This window comes from Carya illinoinensis, chromosome 3 (assembly GCF_018687715.1).
Source record: "Carya illinoinensis cultivar Pawnee chromosome 3, C.illinoinensisPawnee_v1, whole genome shotgun sequence".
Classification (NCBI taxonomy): Eukaryota; Viridiplantae; Streptophyta; class Magnoliopsida; order Fagales; family Juglandaceae; genus Carya; species Carya illinoinensis.
This window is the reverse complement of record NC_056754.1, coordinates 5,671,702-5,689,224: the sequence shown is the minus strand read 5'-3', so window position 1 is coordinate 5,689,224 and position 17,523 is coordinate 5,671,702. Positions and strand designations below refer to the sequence as shown.

Sequence of the window (17,523 nt, the reverse complement as noted above, 5' to 3'; positions counted from 1 at the left end):
TTATAAAGCATCCCATCCAATGTTCCTATTTCTTTGTACGAGTATTTCATTTTTCCGATCATTCGAAGGAAAATCATTTTTCCCACGGGCCAAATGGCCCCTAATTCATATTTTGTATAATAAAATGTAAAATAAATCTAAAATCAACATCCAAATCTTTTATCCCCAAATTAAGAAAGCGATATAAATTAAGAAAAACTCTACTTGCAACCGACATTTTGCAACCGGCGCGGAATCCTGATGTAAGCCGTCCACTTGTTTTAATAAAATCATCCTATTTCGCCCCTCTTTGTTTCACTGCAGATGAGTGTGTTAATAAACCCGCACCAACCCTTTAGAGCACAGAACCTGGTCTTCGTCTTCTCCATCCCCTCCCCCTCCCTCCCTCTCCAAAGGTATGAGTCCAACTTTTTGTCTTCTCCATGAAATCACAGTAATGTTTTCATAAGATTTTCTTGCAGTCTATTACATTTGAGTATGATTTTCAGGTTTTGATCTTCAACAAATTTTACAGAGGAGACTGCCACTATTTCAGAATTAAAAATGAAGAATTAAAAAAAAAATCTATGAGAATCAAACGGGTTTGTGAAGAAAAAAATAACCTCCAAACTGCGTGTGGTTTGCGAACTCTGAGGGAGCAAGAGAGGAAATGTCACTGCTAATTAGTTTGCAAACCGAGAAAACTAAGGGAGGGAGAAAGAGGAAACTGAGGAGGGAGAGGAAATTTGCTCTTGAGTTGGGATTTCAATCTTTTGCAGTGAAAAAAAAAAGTAGTAAAATACTATTGTTTCTTCGTCTTTCTAATTGATATAGACACCATATCAGATGCGATTCCAATTGCCGATTGTACGTAGCAATTCTGATAAATTAATCATCTCTATACACTATATTTATATTTATTTTTTATTATTTTATTTTATTTTTTCTAAACTAATTAAATTCTTTTACTCATTATCAATTTATCTATATACCACACATTTGGTAAAAGAAAAAAAAATAAAAAATAAAAATTATGTGTGATATGTAAGATAATGAGTAGAAAATTCTTCTTTTTACAATCGATGGGCTAACTTATATTTGTTACATTTCCAAGAGTAATATTATTTGTGCTTTATATATTACTCAAATTTATGATATCAACATGTGTAATTAAAAATGAAAGATACCACTCAGCAAGGTTCTTCAACTCTCTCTTGATAAGTTGGCGGGGTACGACTACAACACTACATTTTCAGTTGAAATTTTCTCAAAGTAAAACTCTACTTACCAATAATACGAGAAATTGAAGATCAAAAGCCACAACATATTAATATGGGAAACAATAGAAGATTCTGTAGCACTTATTTGCTATAAATTTATCAGAGTAGCCTGCAATAATACACTTAAAACAGTCGAGACGCAATGGCTAGACAGTTTTGTACGTGCAACAGCAGCATTTTTATTCAAAGACAATCGAAGTTTCTTTAGATAATAAATAAATAAATATAACTGAGAAAAAGAGGGAGACTAATTGTCAGTGGGAAGTACTTTTAACAGTGTGTTCATCAAGCCAAGAAATTATATCATTGAAAACTTGAATTATGATTTCATCTGGCTCACCCTCGAGAAGAGAATGGTGGGCATCCTTGTAAAGATTAAGCTTTTTGTCTGAACTGCTTGCTATCTCATGCAAGGCCTTGCTCACGGATGGGTCCGTTACAATATCAGCCTCCCCATGCAAGATCAATAACGGTAGAGAGACCTGTAATTGCATCAATTGTGACTCGACTGATATAATTACTTCTAAATACTCCTATAAAAGAACTGTTCTTATGTTAACAGAAACTTCCAGGTAAATTAAACCCAAACCATTGTCCCAGCACGTAATATGGTAAATAGCTTGCTTCCTACAAATCATTTCGGTAGGACATGGTCATGAAGCATATTTAAGAATTACATCTTGGAAAAAGCATATTGTATATTGCACATGATCTCATTAGCATTAGATGAATACGCAATGTTATATAGGTGTGGGTAGAATGGTTTTCAGACGTCCAAATAAATCCCAACTTTCAGACTTCCAGTTTCAGATCTAACCTAAAGACTCACGGCTCTGGATACTGATGTGTTAGCAGGGACATTATCAAGTGATAAAATCATTCACAGATTTTACCAACTTCTCCATGCCGTTCCCTTTTATCCATGGTATAGATTCCTTAAAGGCAGCCACCTTTCATCCTGAACTAAATAATAATAATAGGTATTATGCATCAATTCATTTGCCATGGTGTACTTTGCTAATTTGTCGTGATACACTACTGGTATGTTTGAAAAGGTTCAGAGAATTTTAAAAATGCTTGAAAATAAAAATAAAAATCAGTCTCCTTCCTTTGGACATTTATTTGGCTTAAATTAAAGGCAATTGCTGAGAGGCCACGAATGATTTAACAGCTTTAATTGACAAAAGATTCCAGCCACTTAGACTGGTCCCTAAACCCAACTGATCAAATATTTACGACATTCAGGAGAAAGTATAGACAATAAAAAATATTAGAACATGAAAATGATGACAATGCAGGGCAAGTAAAACAGATTGTTCAGGATCCAGTTTGGGCAGAAGTTAAGAACAGAGGTGTAGTTAATAAATAACCCATAAATGCAATAAACAGAGAGTCAAAGAATTAGCATACTTCTTGCAATCGCCGTTCTATCTCTTGAGTGGTTCTAAGCATCTCCAAAGCAGTCCGCAAGCGTGGTTTATCCTTGTAAGCAATGACGTTATAAGCTGTCTGTGGTTGCAGAAACATTAAAACACCTTAGCTAGAAAGATCTAATGCAAGAACGGATGGACTGATACAATAAGGCAGCTAAATGCAGAGAGAAATAAAATGGAAAAATTACATAAAACCGAAGCATCCCACAACCTTAATCTTTTCTACCAGCCCAAAACATAATATCTTTTTGCTCATTGGAATTATCTATTCATGTAAAGAGACAAACCTGTTCTCTTTTTTTCAGGTCTCTAAATGCTGCCTCAGCCAAGTCTTTTTGTGGAACTAGCTTCCGTTTTGGAAGAAATTTAGCTACCCCAATCAGGATTTGCGTGAGTAACCATGGTGGTACCATGTTATCCGCAATCTATCAAAAAAAAAAAATTGCAGTTAATTGCAGGTCAACTAATCAGGCTTTCTAACATAGGTTTAGAAAAGTACTTTGCACATAGGCGCAACAAGAATGGCGCCATCCCATGCATTAGGTTGTTTCAGGTGCACCTTCAGAGCTACAGCTCCACCCAGAGATTCACCAAAAAGGAAGCTTGGGAGAGTACGAAACTCAGGGTTCTCTACAATTTAAATTAACCCAAAAAATCATTGTGAGCTAACAATATAACCAATGTTAGGTATAACATGATAGCTTGTATACAGATCATTTAGTTAAACTGTCACATTATGCATTCAACCACATTCTGAGAAAATGGAGAACTCCAAAAGGAGTAGGTGACTCATTGAGCAGATAAAGAAATTAACTGGTTTTCTGTGTAGTGGAAACAAGCCATTTTCTTTCTTTCCAAGATAAATGAAACGAAAATAGATAAAGACTGTCACAATTCAATAATTCTTTGCAGAAAGGTTCAACAAAAATGAGATGAAGCAACTTAGCTTACCTTTGACTTTTGAGTAATGCTCAATAACATCATCAACAAGCCCGTCGAAGCTTGGAATATAGCCGTGGAGACCTTCTGAAAGGCCAAATCCCGGATAATCCATTGCAAGAACGCCAAATCCAGATGACGCCAACTTCCTTGCAATTCCTGTCAACAATGTCATGACCAAGTTCAGTTATCACAAATTTCCACTACCTAACAATCAGTTATCTCGAATTTGTCATGGCCGCTACTTGACAGTTCCTATTGGTGATCACAACTTGACCTTTTTTTTTTCTTTTTTTCTTTTTTATCAATGAAGAAAGAAAGAAAGAAGAGATCTATAACAGATGTTTTTATGGCAGTCACTACTTAACCAAAGAAAAGGAGGAAAAAAAACAGAAAGAGCTGCCTGCCTTCACAGAAAAATGTACAAGTATCTCCATAGCCATGACAAAAGCACACCAATGCTTTGAGGCGAGAGGAGGCTGGAAGCCAACTTTTCGAAAAAATTTCAAGTCCTCTAGAGTTCACTTCATATGACTGCAAAAAAATATCGAATGACCATCATTTATGGAAAAGAAAAGCAATAGCAACTTTGCAAAACTATATGGGATTGACACAGCAATTATAAACAACTAGGCTATCATCATCAATGACAGAATTTGTGGGAAACCTATTTCAGCTCCACCTAAATAAGAATTAAATGGCTAAAAGAACGCAAAGGAGAGAGGAGGGGGGGGGGGGGGGGGGGGGATGATCAGTTTCTAGTTGCCTTCTTTTAATGTAAAAGTAAAGAAAACTTTGCCATTTAGGGATGAGATGAGAATCAAACTGTTTCTCTTAGTCTCAAATTTAGTCAAAATTGATGTTGGAGATATTTTACTTTATGATGATGGCCAGTAAATCCAAAGAAAAAGAAGCGGTTTTCTGCACATAATACACTTTCAGTAAGCTGCTTTAGCAAGTTTTGCATAACTAGCAATTGGAGTCTTAAGCAGAGCCTATCTATTTCCTGGTTACATCACCCTTTCTCCCCTGCAACAAAACCTCAGCCCACTGACATCACCATCGTGCAGCTTTACATGCTTAAGCAATTTCTACCAACAAAGAATTGACACTGAGGATTAAGGAGAGGTGCACTTGGGAGATACAATGACTTCAATTATTCCATTCAGATGCCAAAAGTAAACATAACATCCAATTATGGAAGCCTTAATAAACTCCATTTTTTTGGCACACAAAACCGCCTTACGAATCAGATTTTCTGAAAAAAAGGGTGAGAATATATAGATAAAAGTATAGAGTTCTGACCTCCTTTACTTCTAGTCCATCACATGTTGTCTGCAACACAGTGAAATACAAAGCGATCAATATTGTTCAGCAAACTTCGATTGAAGGTCAACATTACACTTAGTTTATCTGTCCATACCCATCATATGTATAATCTTAAAGGTAAAATGGTCTCTTAGAAGTAGTTTTTTGAGTAAACTGATACATTTTTAAGTTGATCGTTTTTTTTTTTTTTTTTCCTAATTCTGTACCTTGAAAATATAGAACCAAAATCAGAATTGCAAACTCGTTATAATTTGAATCCATTAAAATTTTAAGTATTACATGCAGCAGATAATAATGTCCAACCTTTTAAATTTTGAGCCAAAACAAGTGAGAGTAAACTGTAATTTCCTCTACATACGACTAAGTTGGCACGAAACTATTCAACGAAGACGCACACACAGAGACATACATTATTCATAAAGTTTGATTCACCAAGGCAATAAACCAATGCAACAGAAAACGGAAAAACAAACAAGTAAACTGTAAGGCAATACCTTGAACAATATGTGGTCAATCCCAAGTTGAATATCCTTAAAAGAGTCGCGAGCAAGCCTTCTGGCTGGCGCTTCGTCCATTTTAGCCTCCAAAATCTTCTGCAACTCCTCGTCGACCCCGGGGAACCTTATAGACACCGGTGCCATCACCACTCTCCTCCTCTTCTTCCACCACTGAACCCAAACCCTAGCCCAAAATTCTACACCGTTCCAAACGCAACCTCTCAAGAAAACCCGAGAAAAAAAGAAACGAAACAGTGGCTACATCAAAGGTTCTGCACTTCTAACAGTTTGGTCGTTTTTTATATTATTTTTTTGTAAATGTTAAAGTACGCTTGAAAATGAAGTACCACCTGTTGGCCGGGTGGCACCTGTAGAGCTTTGCGGGTTTCAACGCCATGTGTACTCTTTAGAATAATCTTTGCCTTTTGAATATCATTGCCCCGTTGGAAGGAAAAGGAGAACGAGATCCGACTGTCTCTCTCCTTGGGCCGATTGATTTCAACTTTGGCGATTTTGAAAAACAGTGAAGAAAATAGCGTTTAATTTTATTTTTTATTTTATTTATTTTTAATTTAATATATAAAACATATCACTTACATTAATTAAATCAAAAAATTTAATTTATAAAACTTAAATTTTAAAATATCTATTTCAAGTTAAAATTTAATTTATAAAAGGATTGAGAATGTCCAAAGCGAGGTACATATATTTGAGGGAATTATTGAAATAAAATTAAGGCCTTGTTTGGATTGAGAAAATATTTCAATTTATATAATTTTATCTCATTTAATTATTATAATTTTTAAATTTCTACTCAAAATATAATAAATAATTTAATTTTTTTTAAATTTTAAAATAAAAATAATATTCTAATAATATTTTATTCAATTTTTATCTCATCTCGTCTCGACTCACTATCCAAATCTCCAATAATTCTAGTCGGTTATGGGAGACAGTCTAAGTGGTGAGTAGAGCATACTTGATAAATACTTACATGATATAATTTAATTTAAATTTTAAATTTTAAAATTTAAATATTATAAATAAAATTTTACCATTTAAATCATGATATGTATAATATACTTTACATACTATCTTAATAATAAAATAACTCTAATAAAATGTGACGTGGTCGTATTTTATGATCGTGACGACATTTTGAAAGAATTTTTAGTTTGATATAGTCAATCCATTAATACAAGTTTTAATATATAATTAAAAAAAAAAAAAAGGAGTTGCCTTGAGGTGGCTAGGCGTACGCAGAGCTGATAACTCGATCACAAAATTAATATTGAGATTTGATCTCTTAATGCATTCAACATATCATAAATGCATGCGTATATATAGAAAGATTATTCGTATAAAAAAAAATATTATATTTCTCATTATTAATTAACTCTCCAAGATAGTGAGGATAACATGAGTTTTTAACTATTTCAATTATTTCAGTTAATTCTCTATTTTCATACAAGCTATTAATTTTTTTGGTGTAAAATTAGCACAAGATCAGTAATAATTCAAACGCAACGTCCAATTAAAGAATATTGCACCGATATAGTATATGCCTAATTACTTACTTTAATCAGTAAAATCGTTTCATGAAATTGCTCATCATGTCATGATTTTCATCAACTTTAAGGTCAAATTAATACGTTGTCATGAGAGCTGGCTTATGTTTTTATTTTAATCATTTGATCTAATATTCGATTAGGAAAAAACATTACATTTATAAAAATATTGATCTGGATGTTGAAAATTAAAGTGTCGAATTTCATATATATATATATATATATAAATATGCATGAGTCTCCTCTCCTCGTACACATATCTCTTTTTCATTTTATAATGATGTTTTTTTTTTTTTTTGTGGACGTTAGTTGCGTAAGTTGAAAGGAGATTGTTTTCATGTTTAGCAATAATGGGTTTAGGTAAATTATCATCAACAATTCAACTATTTTCTCCATTGTTTTTAACGGCACCTTTCGGCCAATGCCATATTTTCCTTCGTAATATTTTTAAATACATATAGAACTACTAGTCTACGAGATCGAATTGCTTGGGCGGCCCGAGTTTTAATATTAAACTCGATCCGATTATTCAAGTATTTCTCCATTTTTGGTCAAACTTTCTATATATAGTATAAATATATATAATATATATTTATATTATATAATATAATCGGTTGATGAAGTAAGTTATATATATAATATATAAATATAAACGTTACCGTCACATAAAAGAATTTTTATAAAAATAAATTTATAAATTAGTATGATTATATATAATATTTTAGATCTAGTTAATAATGTAATATACGGTATCAATTTATATTAATTTATAAATTTATTTTTATAAAATTTTGTTATGATTAAAATAGTTATCGTATATACACCTACGTACACGTATCTTTATTAAAATGTAGTAGAGATAGTATCTGGTAGGTCGAGGGTGCTACCCGGGCCGGGGGCCTAGTCCACGTGGAAGATGCATTGGATGCTAATTTGGTCGCTCTCAAGCTTGTTTTGTAATGAAAAGCCACTTTCAAAAAGCTACATATAATTCCAACTTCATTTTCAAGAACCAATCGGGCAGCAAATATTCTTGCGAATTAATGACGTCATGTTTAGTGATTTGAAACCAGACATAACTGGTCGGTTGCGCGTCGGCTTAAGCTTAAAAGTTAACAATTTGTACACGTATTCATGCCAATCAGTTTATTAAGTCTACCCCTCTTGCTCCGTATGTTCCTTCCAACACATTTATCTTAACTCGACCAGTATAAAGTAGGATAAAGCCATCCGCCCGGGCGGTACCGCTCAATTGTACCGTTCGAAAAAAATATATATATATTTTTTATTTAGTAATTAAAAAATAAATTTTAAATATATTGATATATTTTTTTTATTTAATAATTAAAAAAATGATTAAAAAATTATGAAAAAAAATTAAAAAAAAAAATTTTTTGCACTAGGCAATACGCCCAGCAGTACATTTGGGGCAGCACAGTAGCCAGACCTATAAAGTATAGTAACGATATAGTTTTTCAAATAATAAATTCTATCAATTTCTTATATATCCTTCGAATCTCATCAAAATTTATCCATTATAATCGTAATGAAATCTTATTCATTATCTTTTCAATATATTTTGCTGGGATATCAAATTATTGGTAGACATGTAAAAATACATTTAGGCTCGTTTAGATTCAAAAATAAGGTGAAATAGTTTTAGATAAAAATTAAATAAAATATTGTTAAAATATTAATTTTTAATATTATTATTATTTTATAATTTGAAAAAATTGAATAAAGATTTAAAAATATTAAATTATTTATTATATATTATGTAATATTCTGAAAAAATTATACTGTTAAATGAAATGAGATTAAATGCTCTCTAGATTTAAACAAGCTCTAAATAATTTTATGTTCGTTCATTCGTGTGAGTCTCATCAAAGATTTAAAAGCACGTCAGAGTGAGTATAATTGCAATCAAATTTATTTTCATTATCGTTTTGATTATTATATTTTTAGTGTTATTTTGATGTGATATTAAATGATTAATAAATTAATTAAAGATAATAATTTAATATTAGAGACACAACGATACCCAAAAAGATGATAAATAAATGATATTACTCTATTCCATTAATAATCAATAGGGAAACAAATAAGTTTGGTCCTAGTTCAGGTAATTATGATCCCAGTAACTCTTAATTTGGCGTTGCCCACTGCCGGTGCAGGCTCTCTCTCGAGCATTGAAGACATCTTGGGGACTTAATTTTTCTCTTCTATACACACACTCACACACACTTTACTAGCTAGTGGTCCAATTGACCTATAAAATGTGAAAGAAAAGGGTCATTTGCTTCATAATTAATTAATTAGGTGTTCACTTACCTTCACATTCGGGTTTCTAATAGTTAAGCGAAGCACTTATACCTCTCTAATCTGCTCTGCCTCGATTACGTACCCATTTCTTAGGTTGTATTTGGTCGTTAAACCAAACTAAATCTATTTTAATTCGTATAAAATCAAATACATACAACCTTATTTTTTAACTTCTTATAAAAAAATTAGACTCATTTCAAAGTATTTTATATATTTGAACAAAAAAAAGTTAAACTCATCTCAACCTAAAACAATTAAATTCATCTGAATGTGATCTATAAAATAATACTATTTACAATTCAACTTAACTCATTTTAATTAACATTCAAACGTAGCCTTAAAGTTGAGTGCACTATTTCAATCTGACCCATATATATATTTGCTGTAGACAGTATTAATTAATTCTCATAACATTACATGATTTTATGATCTGCTTAATTTATATATGAATAGGAGCTTATATATAGTATTACATTACACACACGTACAACATTGATAATTGCTTGAATGTAGGTTCAAGCATGCAATAAAACTTTACGATATACTATTATGTCGTTGTACGACGTTGCATGCATGAAGATTTATTTTGAAGAAAATATTGCATGCGTTGATATTATGACGACCAATTCGACATGTACGCACCGAATTCGTACCCTTGATGCCCTTGATATAGTTTACGAGGCTGGTAATTAGTACGATCATCTGTATCATGAAATGTATATTATTTATATATGTATTCATTTAGAGTACTATGATTAATTAGTTTATTGATACGAGATTAATTAGGTATAGAATGTACGAAGTTGGTTGCCAAACTTAAATTAATCTATTTGGTTGATCGATCAGTATTACGCTTCAGACGCATTAGCTAGCTAGCTGGCGTTTCACTGCATGCATGCATACATTCTACGGAACTTTATATATATAATCCTAGCTAGCTGTAGTACTGGAAAGGGTACGTACGTACATATATATAGGTATAAGAATTGGGATCCATGAATTTAATCATTCATGTGTGCAATTTGAAGGGTTAGAGGGATTACCCCGTCCCTATCCGGGAATCCCTCCATCCCCACTCCTATATTCTCTATTTTTCATCGATGCCTGCGTAAGTCTTACGCATCACGGCACATTAGGCAGCCATTACCGTACGCACAAAATTCAAATCCTCTCAACCACCTATTTACATTAGAAAATTTTTATTTATAAGTGGAATATAATAAATAATTTTTAATTATTTAATATTATATATAAAAATTAAAATAATTAGTAAATATTATTCTTTAAACTAATTTTGATTGGTATCCTAACTACTTTCTATTTTTCTAGTTTAGAGGCTATCTAAAGTGGAAGTAGTAAAGTTTTCCAGCATTAGCCTCACAATTGTTCACAGCGACGGACGAGACCCTATGTGACGCCCCCAAATTTCGTTTGGGATCGGACGGACATTTGAAGCGTCGAGACATGCAACACAAGGTTACCTGCCCCCGTTCATGACATATAAGATGCAATAATCCTAACATGCATCTAACATTATGCAATATTCGCAGCGGATAATTTTTTTCTTTAGCAATACTATGCACCAAACTGAAAATATCCCAATACTTGAAACATACTTCATACATAAAGATCCATTGAATAACTAAGATCACAGCACTATTCCAAAATAGTTATGATCCAATAGTACTGGAGATGCAACTCCATCGTACAAGTAGTAATTTAACTACTATATTAACATTAACGACGCACCGTCGTTCAGTCGACTGTGTCTAGTTGGTCAGCTCCTGATCCTCCTTCAGGTCCTGTAACAAGATCTCGATCTCCGCTTTTCTTATAAAACTTCAAGTGCGATCACGAGTAAAAAAACTTCGAAATGGGTGTGCAAAAGACCTCATAAAAGCTGTCCGAGAGAGAGTGTTTGATATTCTTTCAATGGAAAGTGTAAATGAAGATAATTTCGTGGGGAGAGGTGGCTGGAGATACTTATGGATGAGATATGGAAGAGATGAGGCTGGAGTTGAGAGTTGAGTGTAGTTTTCTCCTACCCAAAAAAAAATCTATAAATGATTATCTTATAATATTCTATCCAAAAATATCTAAAAAAAATCAACTTAAGATATTTTTATCTAATAATATCTATCAACTCAAAATATTTTTACCCAATAATATTCACTAAAATTACCTCAAGATATTTCTTTTTATCCAATAATATCTACAGTTTTGAACAGACGTTTTGTCCGAAAATATGAAAAAATGTTATTGCGCCATAAGACTTTAAATAATCCTCCGAGTCTAATGGCACAAACCATAATACATTTTGACACTTCTAACTATCTCCAATAATCAAAAAATACACTTATGATACCATAGTAAATAATAACACTAACTATATAGTTAGACAAAAACCTATACGATTAATGGATTCGTGAAAACCTCATACAGGTTCCTAAAGTTAATAGAAATTTCACAATTAAATTTCTAGCAGGCTGTTACACCCTACCTGCTCTGCTTTCTTATTACATTACAAAAATTAAAGCCTTCCCTGAATTACTTAAACTAGTCTTAGACTCCTGACAGTTTACCCAACACCTATCCCCATATTGATAGGCTTCATTTTTCAATTTTCCAACCTTTGGACTCAATAAAATCTGGTCAAAATTTGATTAGAATATTTATTTTTATAAATTTAGTTAATCATTATTTAACAATATCAAGTAACAAATTTTTTAAATTTATTATTAATCTATTAAAATATTAATTTTAATATTTTTATTTATTTTAATTTTAATTATAATTTAAATATTTATTTATCATTACAATTTTATAAATGTTCATATTCTTCCAACAGATAAAATATTTTAAAGGTCTTTTTTACACAGTCGTATTTTTTAGCAGCTATATTTCTCGATCCGTAAAGCTTTGTGTTTGGATGCTTGCTAGTAGATTTTCACATCTTTTTAGATCTTCACCTTATGCTAGGTAAGCTTAAGCTAAAACAAGTTACACGCTGCTATTATAAGTCTAGTGGCATGAGGGGAAAACATATGAATGCTAAACCTCAGTTCAATACGTGTGCACACCCGATATGAATTTTTTATGCCAAAATACTATTTGGCCAAAAATTTGAACTGGCTAAATTTGACTAGTGAAAATGATCAAAATTAAGGATATAAATTTTAACTAAAAAATCAAACTAGACCGAACAGGTGGAATCGTTTTCTTAAATACCAAAACCGACCAGAACTGGACTGGTTCACTCAAATATATATTTAAATATTACATTTTTATATATAATACTATAAATTATAATTATATATAAGATAATGTTATTATAATATGTAACATAAAACTTTAATCTTAAACATTAAAATTTATTTGATTATATGCTTTAAACATAAAATATATATTACTAAAAATTTATGGGTTAATAAATTCTCAACATATTCATTTTGAATCTTTAATAAATACATAATACATTAGTAATACTAATATACATTAGTATATTAATTATATTTTGTTTTAATTAATTAGTATACTAATGTATACTAGCAGATTTTTTATAGCATAATTTTTTTACATGGTAGATTTTTTTTAATGCAGTTTTTTTTTATATATACTTTTTATAAACATATCTTCCTTTTTTTTAAAATGAAAAATTTACATTTTATTAAAACCGAAAAATTGAATCGAACCGAATCGAAAATTGGTAAAATTCGAGTACTGATTTAGTAGGATAACCGGTATGTAATCAATTTTAAAAAATAAAAAATGAGTAAATATCGGTTCAGTCTTAAATTTTGTTTAAAACTAGACTGAACCGATTATACCTATAATCAAAGTTAAAATCACTATAGCTTTGCAGTCAAAACGGGATATAGGGGGGTGTAGGTTGCTCCGATAGTTTTGATGTCTTGATATCCTAAATAAAACTGCAGATCTACGAGAGTTAGTGAGTGAGTGAAACAAGAGGAGAGAGTCATATAAAAGTGACAGGTTGAGTTAGGACCTAGGGTTTTATAGAGAATCAAAGTGAGATGAAAATGAGGGTGAGATGGTGCAGGGGTGATAGAAACATAATCAATATAGTCCAAACGATGTCGTTTTTATAGAAAAATGACGTTGTTTTGCCTAGGAGGAGAAAACATAAAAACCATTGTCAAAACCATATCATTTTTTTAGGAAAAATAGCGCCATTTTGAATAAATTTGGACTGGTAGCACATTTTGGGCTTAGTATTACTACATATTAGACCTATAAGTGTTACATGATATTATACTATTGCTATTATATATTATTATTACATGTTAGTAATACTATAATATTCATCGCTACTGATAGTACTAACTAGTATATCACTTAATTTAACTAATCATATAAGTTATATTTATATAAAATATATAATTAATATAGGAAAAAATACATAAATTTTTCGTATGTACATGTATCATATCGGAATCGATCCGAAGCCATCCCACTCCGACCTTTAAATTAAAAAACCTCCCGCTTCGCTTATCCAAATCAAAACGGAGCAAGAATCGAAATTAAATTTTGGAATTTTTTGCTTCGTGCTAGTTTGAGTCCGGGGACAGTAGAAACAAATTTCGCTGGAGGGAGAAAATCTGAAAATGAGACCAAACTGTACAAAAGCTCACCGGAGAGTAGTAAACTCCGACAACTTTCAAAGAACGGTCCTGAGCGTGATGCACGTGATCGCTTTATTGCTGGGAAGCAAGTGGGATTCCCGGATCTTATACGGGGGCACGTGTCATGATCTGGCTCCGAAATCTGTGCGCGAAAAGACATGGGATCTGAAGCTGCGTACGTGGTGGGACCTACTCTTCGCCGTTGGTCTCTCTCTTTTATTTTTATTTTTTTGTTATTTTAATTAAATGGCGCGCGTGGAAACTTGGTGCCGGAAAAATAAATGATATTCTAGTTGATAGCATCGTAATTTACATGGAAAAGTCAAAGTGACAGGGAGAGATTATGGAAGCCAGCTTGATCCAGCGGACTGAGTCTGGTGTCCGGCCTGTCTTGTGTTATTATTTTCTTCACGTTTTTTTTTTTTTTAGTCAAAAGTCAATTTTTATCTCTCTCCACTTTTTTTCCTCGGACGTCTTATCCAATTTATTCATAAATTATTTCTAAAAATGTCTGGATTTTAATATTGAAAAATTTTATTCATGTAATATACATCAAACTTTTTGTTATTTTTTTAAATTTTTTTATTAAATATATGGTATATAGATAATTAGTATAATAATTTAATTATTTTAAAAAGAATAAAACTAAATAAATTTTTTTAATATTTAAAAAAATAAAAAATTATATAGTGTGTTGTAAGGCTCATGAATAACAAAATTCATATTAATATTTACATATGTTTTTTTCCTCTCTAAGAAATTTCACATTTTATTTTAATAAAAATTATTATAAACTGCATCAATTAATATGATAAAAATAAAATAAAATTCAAGATAAAACCTGTCAATTATGACAGTTATTTTTTAAGAACCAATAATCCAATATGTTTTTCTTCATGGGGTAGGTGGTTGATCCATAAATTTTATACGGAGACGTGGTTGAAAAACAAGCATTCTTACCTAAACCGTAGAATCAGTCATTTTAGTCTTTAACAAGACCAAGACATACAAAATTTTTTTCCTTTTTTTTTTTGTAGTATTTTGGCAAACGGTAAACTTCTGTTCTCCCTACTGTCATTTCTCAGCCTCTATAAATTATCTTTAGCTCCAATCCGCTCTTCTTCTCCCTCGTGGCGCCGAACTTCACTTCTTTCTTCTCTCCGAGGGATTCCCCTAAGGTACCCTCTCTCTCTCTCTCTCTCTCTCTCTCGATCTCTCTCGATCGATATATAGGTATATGTATATATATAGTTAGTCTTCTCGACGCGTCGTCTTAGCAGATCTGGAGCGTTTCATTTTCTGTACTATTTTTAGACAATTATACACAAACCTTAGCCTCTGTTTTCGCAACGGATCTGGTGGAAGATAAACCGTCTTTCGTTTTGTTTTTGAATTCTCATACTGGGTTTGTTTTATTTTCCTTTTTTATTTTCTATTTACCTTTGATCAAATTTGGTTAATTCATGTGAGCTGTTCTTCTTGGCGAGGTTTTCCGTTCAAAACTAATATTTAAGCAATTTATTCTACTCAAGTCCGTAGCAAAAAGTTCTAAATTTTGGGGAGTTTTGTCTCTTTTCTCCCCATGAATCGGACGAAATCTCGGTTCTTTTCGAGGTCTGAATCTCAGATCTGCTATTAGAGTACGTAAATCTTGTAGCTCTCTGTTTCTTTGCTGATAAAACGGGGCTAACTTTTTGGTTTTGAACTGTTAGTTTGTTTTGGTTATCAACAATTTTAGATTTGGAGCTCAACCATCCCCCAATATTGATACTGTTGTTCTGTATAATATATATTTCACGTTTTCTCAGTAACTATATGGGTTTAGATTGAAATTAATCAAAGTTTGCCCTTTGACCGAGATTCAAAACTTTTTGTAAATAATTGTCTTATTTTATTTGTGATATTTGTTAAATAGGCGTTTATCTGTGATCTTCGGATCCGTTTCAAAGATGAATCACTTTAACCTTCAGCAGAACGCCTTTGCAGTTGGCAGTGAAGAGATGAGGGGCTCTGTTTCGATCTCCGATCTGAAGGGTCCAATTGTTTGCCCAAAGCCTAGGCGTGTTGGGGTTTTGGCTAACAATCCTGTGAGGCCCTTGAGATGGCACAAGAGGTATTTCTTTATTATCATTATCATTTCTTGGAGATTTGAGGGTGTTGTGCGAGTAATAAGTGTTTGACGATTGTAACCTTGCGGTTTTGTTTCTGGGTGACAGTCATCAAGCAGAAGTTTGTGATTCGAAGGCCGGAGCAGAGCTTCTTGATATCATTCTCATGAAGGTTAATTTGTGATTTTCTTTAATTGTTTCATTTATGTGTTTTGTTTTAGTTGACCTGCATAAGAATGAAATACATGAAGAAGCGATTTATTTCTGTGCATGGAAAACCAAATAAAGTAGGATCTATATATATTTTTTAATACAATAAACATTGATTGTATAGTCTTCTTCTAGGTGAACTGTTTAGGTTAATTTTTTCATGCTAGGGATTTGCTCTTAACTGCTCTCTGGATTGTGGCTGATATCTTGGTTTCTGCAGGAGGGTCGTGGGCCAGAGCAATCTCCAACCCATTTTGCCTCATCACCGCCATATTTTGTTGGGTCTCCTCCAAGCAGATCTGCCAACCCATTAATCCAAGATGCTCGATTTGGAGATGAAAAGATCACTCCTATTTCACCATTGTCAATACCATCTCCCTCCGGGGTTTCATCTCCATCATCATCTTCGCGCAAAGGAGGGTGTGCTAGAATGAAGTTTGGGCTGAAACCAGCCACAGTTAGAGTAGAAGGTTTTGATTGCCTTAACAGGGATCGCCAAAATTCTAGCATCCCTGCTGTCGCATAGAACCGCATCACAGGAAGTGTACATAGAAGAAGCTAAATGCCACCAGAATTCATAAACACAGTCGACGTAACAAGAGAAGGGAATTGAAGGGAATTTTTCATATTTTTGGAGAGCATTAAGGATCGATCTTCTGTTAGTAGGTGTATATATACCATATGTTTTTGTTGGTGATCATCTCATTGCGAATATCTCTGTAATTAGCTTGGTTGAACAAGAAGGAGACAGCAAACCTTGTATTGTATAGCAAGGGTTTGAATTGTGTTGTAGTGCACGGTTGTTTTCTGTAATAGAAGATGGGCTAGTTTGGGTAGGTTGTTGTTTGAGTGTCCTATTTTTTAGGTGATCACCACGAAAAGTTATGTATAGAGGCGGATGGTGATTTATTTTAGGTCTTTTACCCTGTAAATTTCTTTGGTAATTGCTAATGATATCGTCTAGTTCTTATTTTGTTTTTGCCTTAAAAATCTATCTATGGTCTATGCTTCGACGTGTTCATTTTGTAACGCCATTTATTTTACATTAATTTCTCCATTTGTTTGGTTCAGATGAGAAAGAAATCGTTTCTGCCTTTTGTTCTCAACATTTGAAGCCTTGTATTTGTCTTCACATGATTGTGCCGAATGTGAGGTCTACTATTCTTTCTTCTGCATTTCAAGTAGAATGTCTCTTTCATATGTTGCTTCCATATT

At 32.4% G+C, this 17,523-nt stretch overlaps 2 protein-coding genes across 3 annotated transcripts; one reads left to right on the top strand and one right to left on the bottom strand.

Moving 5' to 3' along the window:
• Positions 1–1,312: 1,312 nt before the first annotated feature.
• On the bottom strand, positions 1,313–5,849 carry LOC122303028 (caffeoylshikimate esterase). Its single transcript, XM_043114559.1, has 8 exons — positions 5,455–5,849; positions 4,937–4,966; positions 4,039–4,165; positions 3,644–3,790; positions 3,192–3,322; positions 2,980–3,117; positions 2,670–2,768; positions 1,313–1,741 (listed from the first exon to the last, which is right to left on the bottom strand). The coding sequence occupies exons 1-8, from the start codon at positions 5,599–5,601 to the stop codon at positions 1,514–1,516; spliced, it is 1,047 nt and encodes a 348-aa protein (XP_042970493.1). The 5' UTR covers positions 5,602–5,849; the 3' UTR covers positions 1,313–1,513.
• A 9,164-nt stretch (positions 5,850–15,013) lies between these two features.
• On the top strand, positions 15,014–17,281 carry LOC122302813. Of its 2 annotated transcripts, none has more exons than XM_043114242.1 (4): positions 15,014–15,168; positions 15,977–16,103; positions 16,207–16,270; positions 16,529–17,281. In XM_043114242.1, exons 2-4 carry the CDS (start codon positions 15,991–15,993, stop codon positions 16,832–16,834), a joined length of 483 nt encoding a protein of 160 aa, XP_042970176.1. In that variant the 5' UTR covers positions 15,014–15,168; positions 15,977–15,990; the 3' UTR covers positions 16,835–17,281. The 2 variants fall into 2 exon arrangements, with proteins under 2 accessions (XP_042970176.1, XP_042970175.1); XM_043114241.1 differs by having other exon boundaries at positions 15,015–15,168; positions 15,906–16,103.
• Positions 17,282–17,523: the final 242 nt, after the last annotated feature.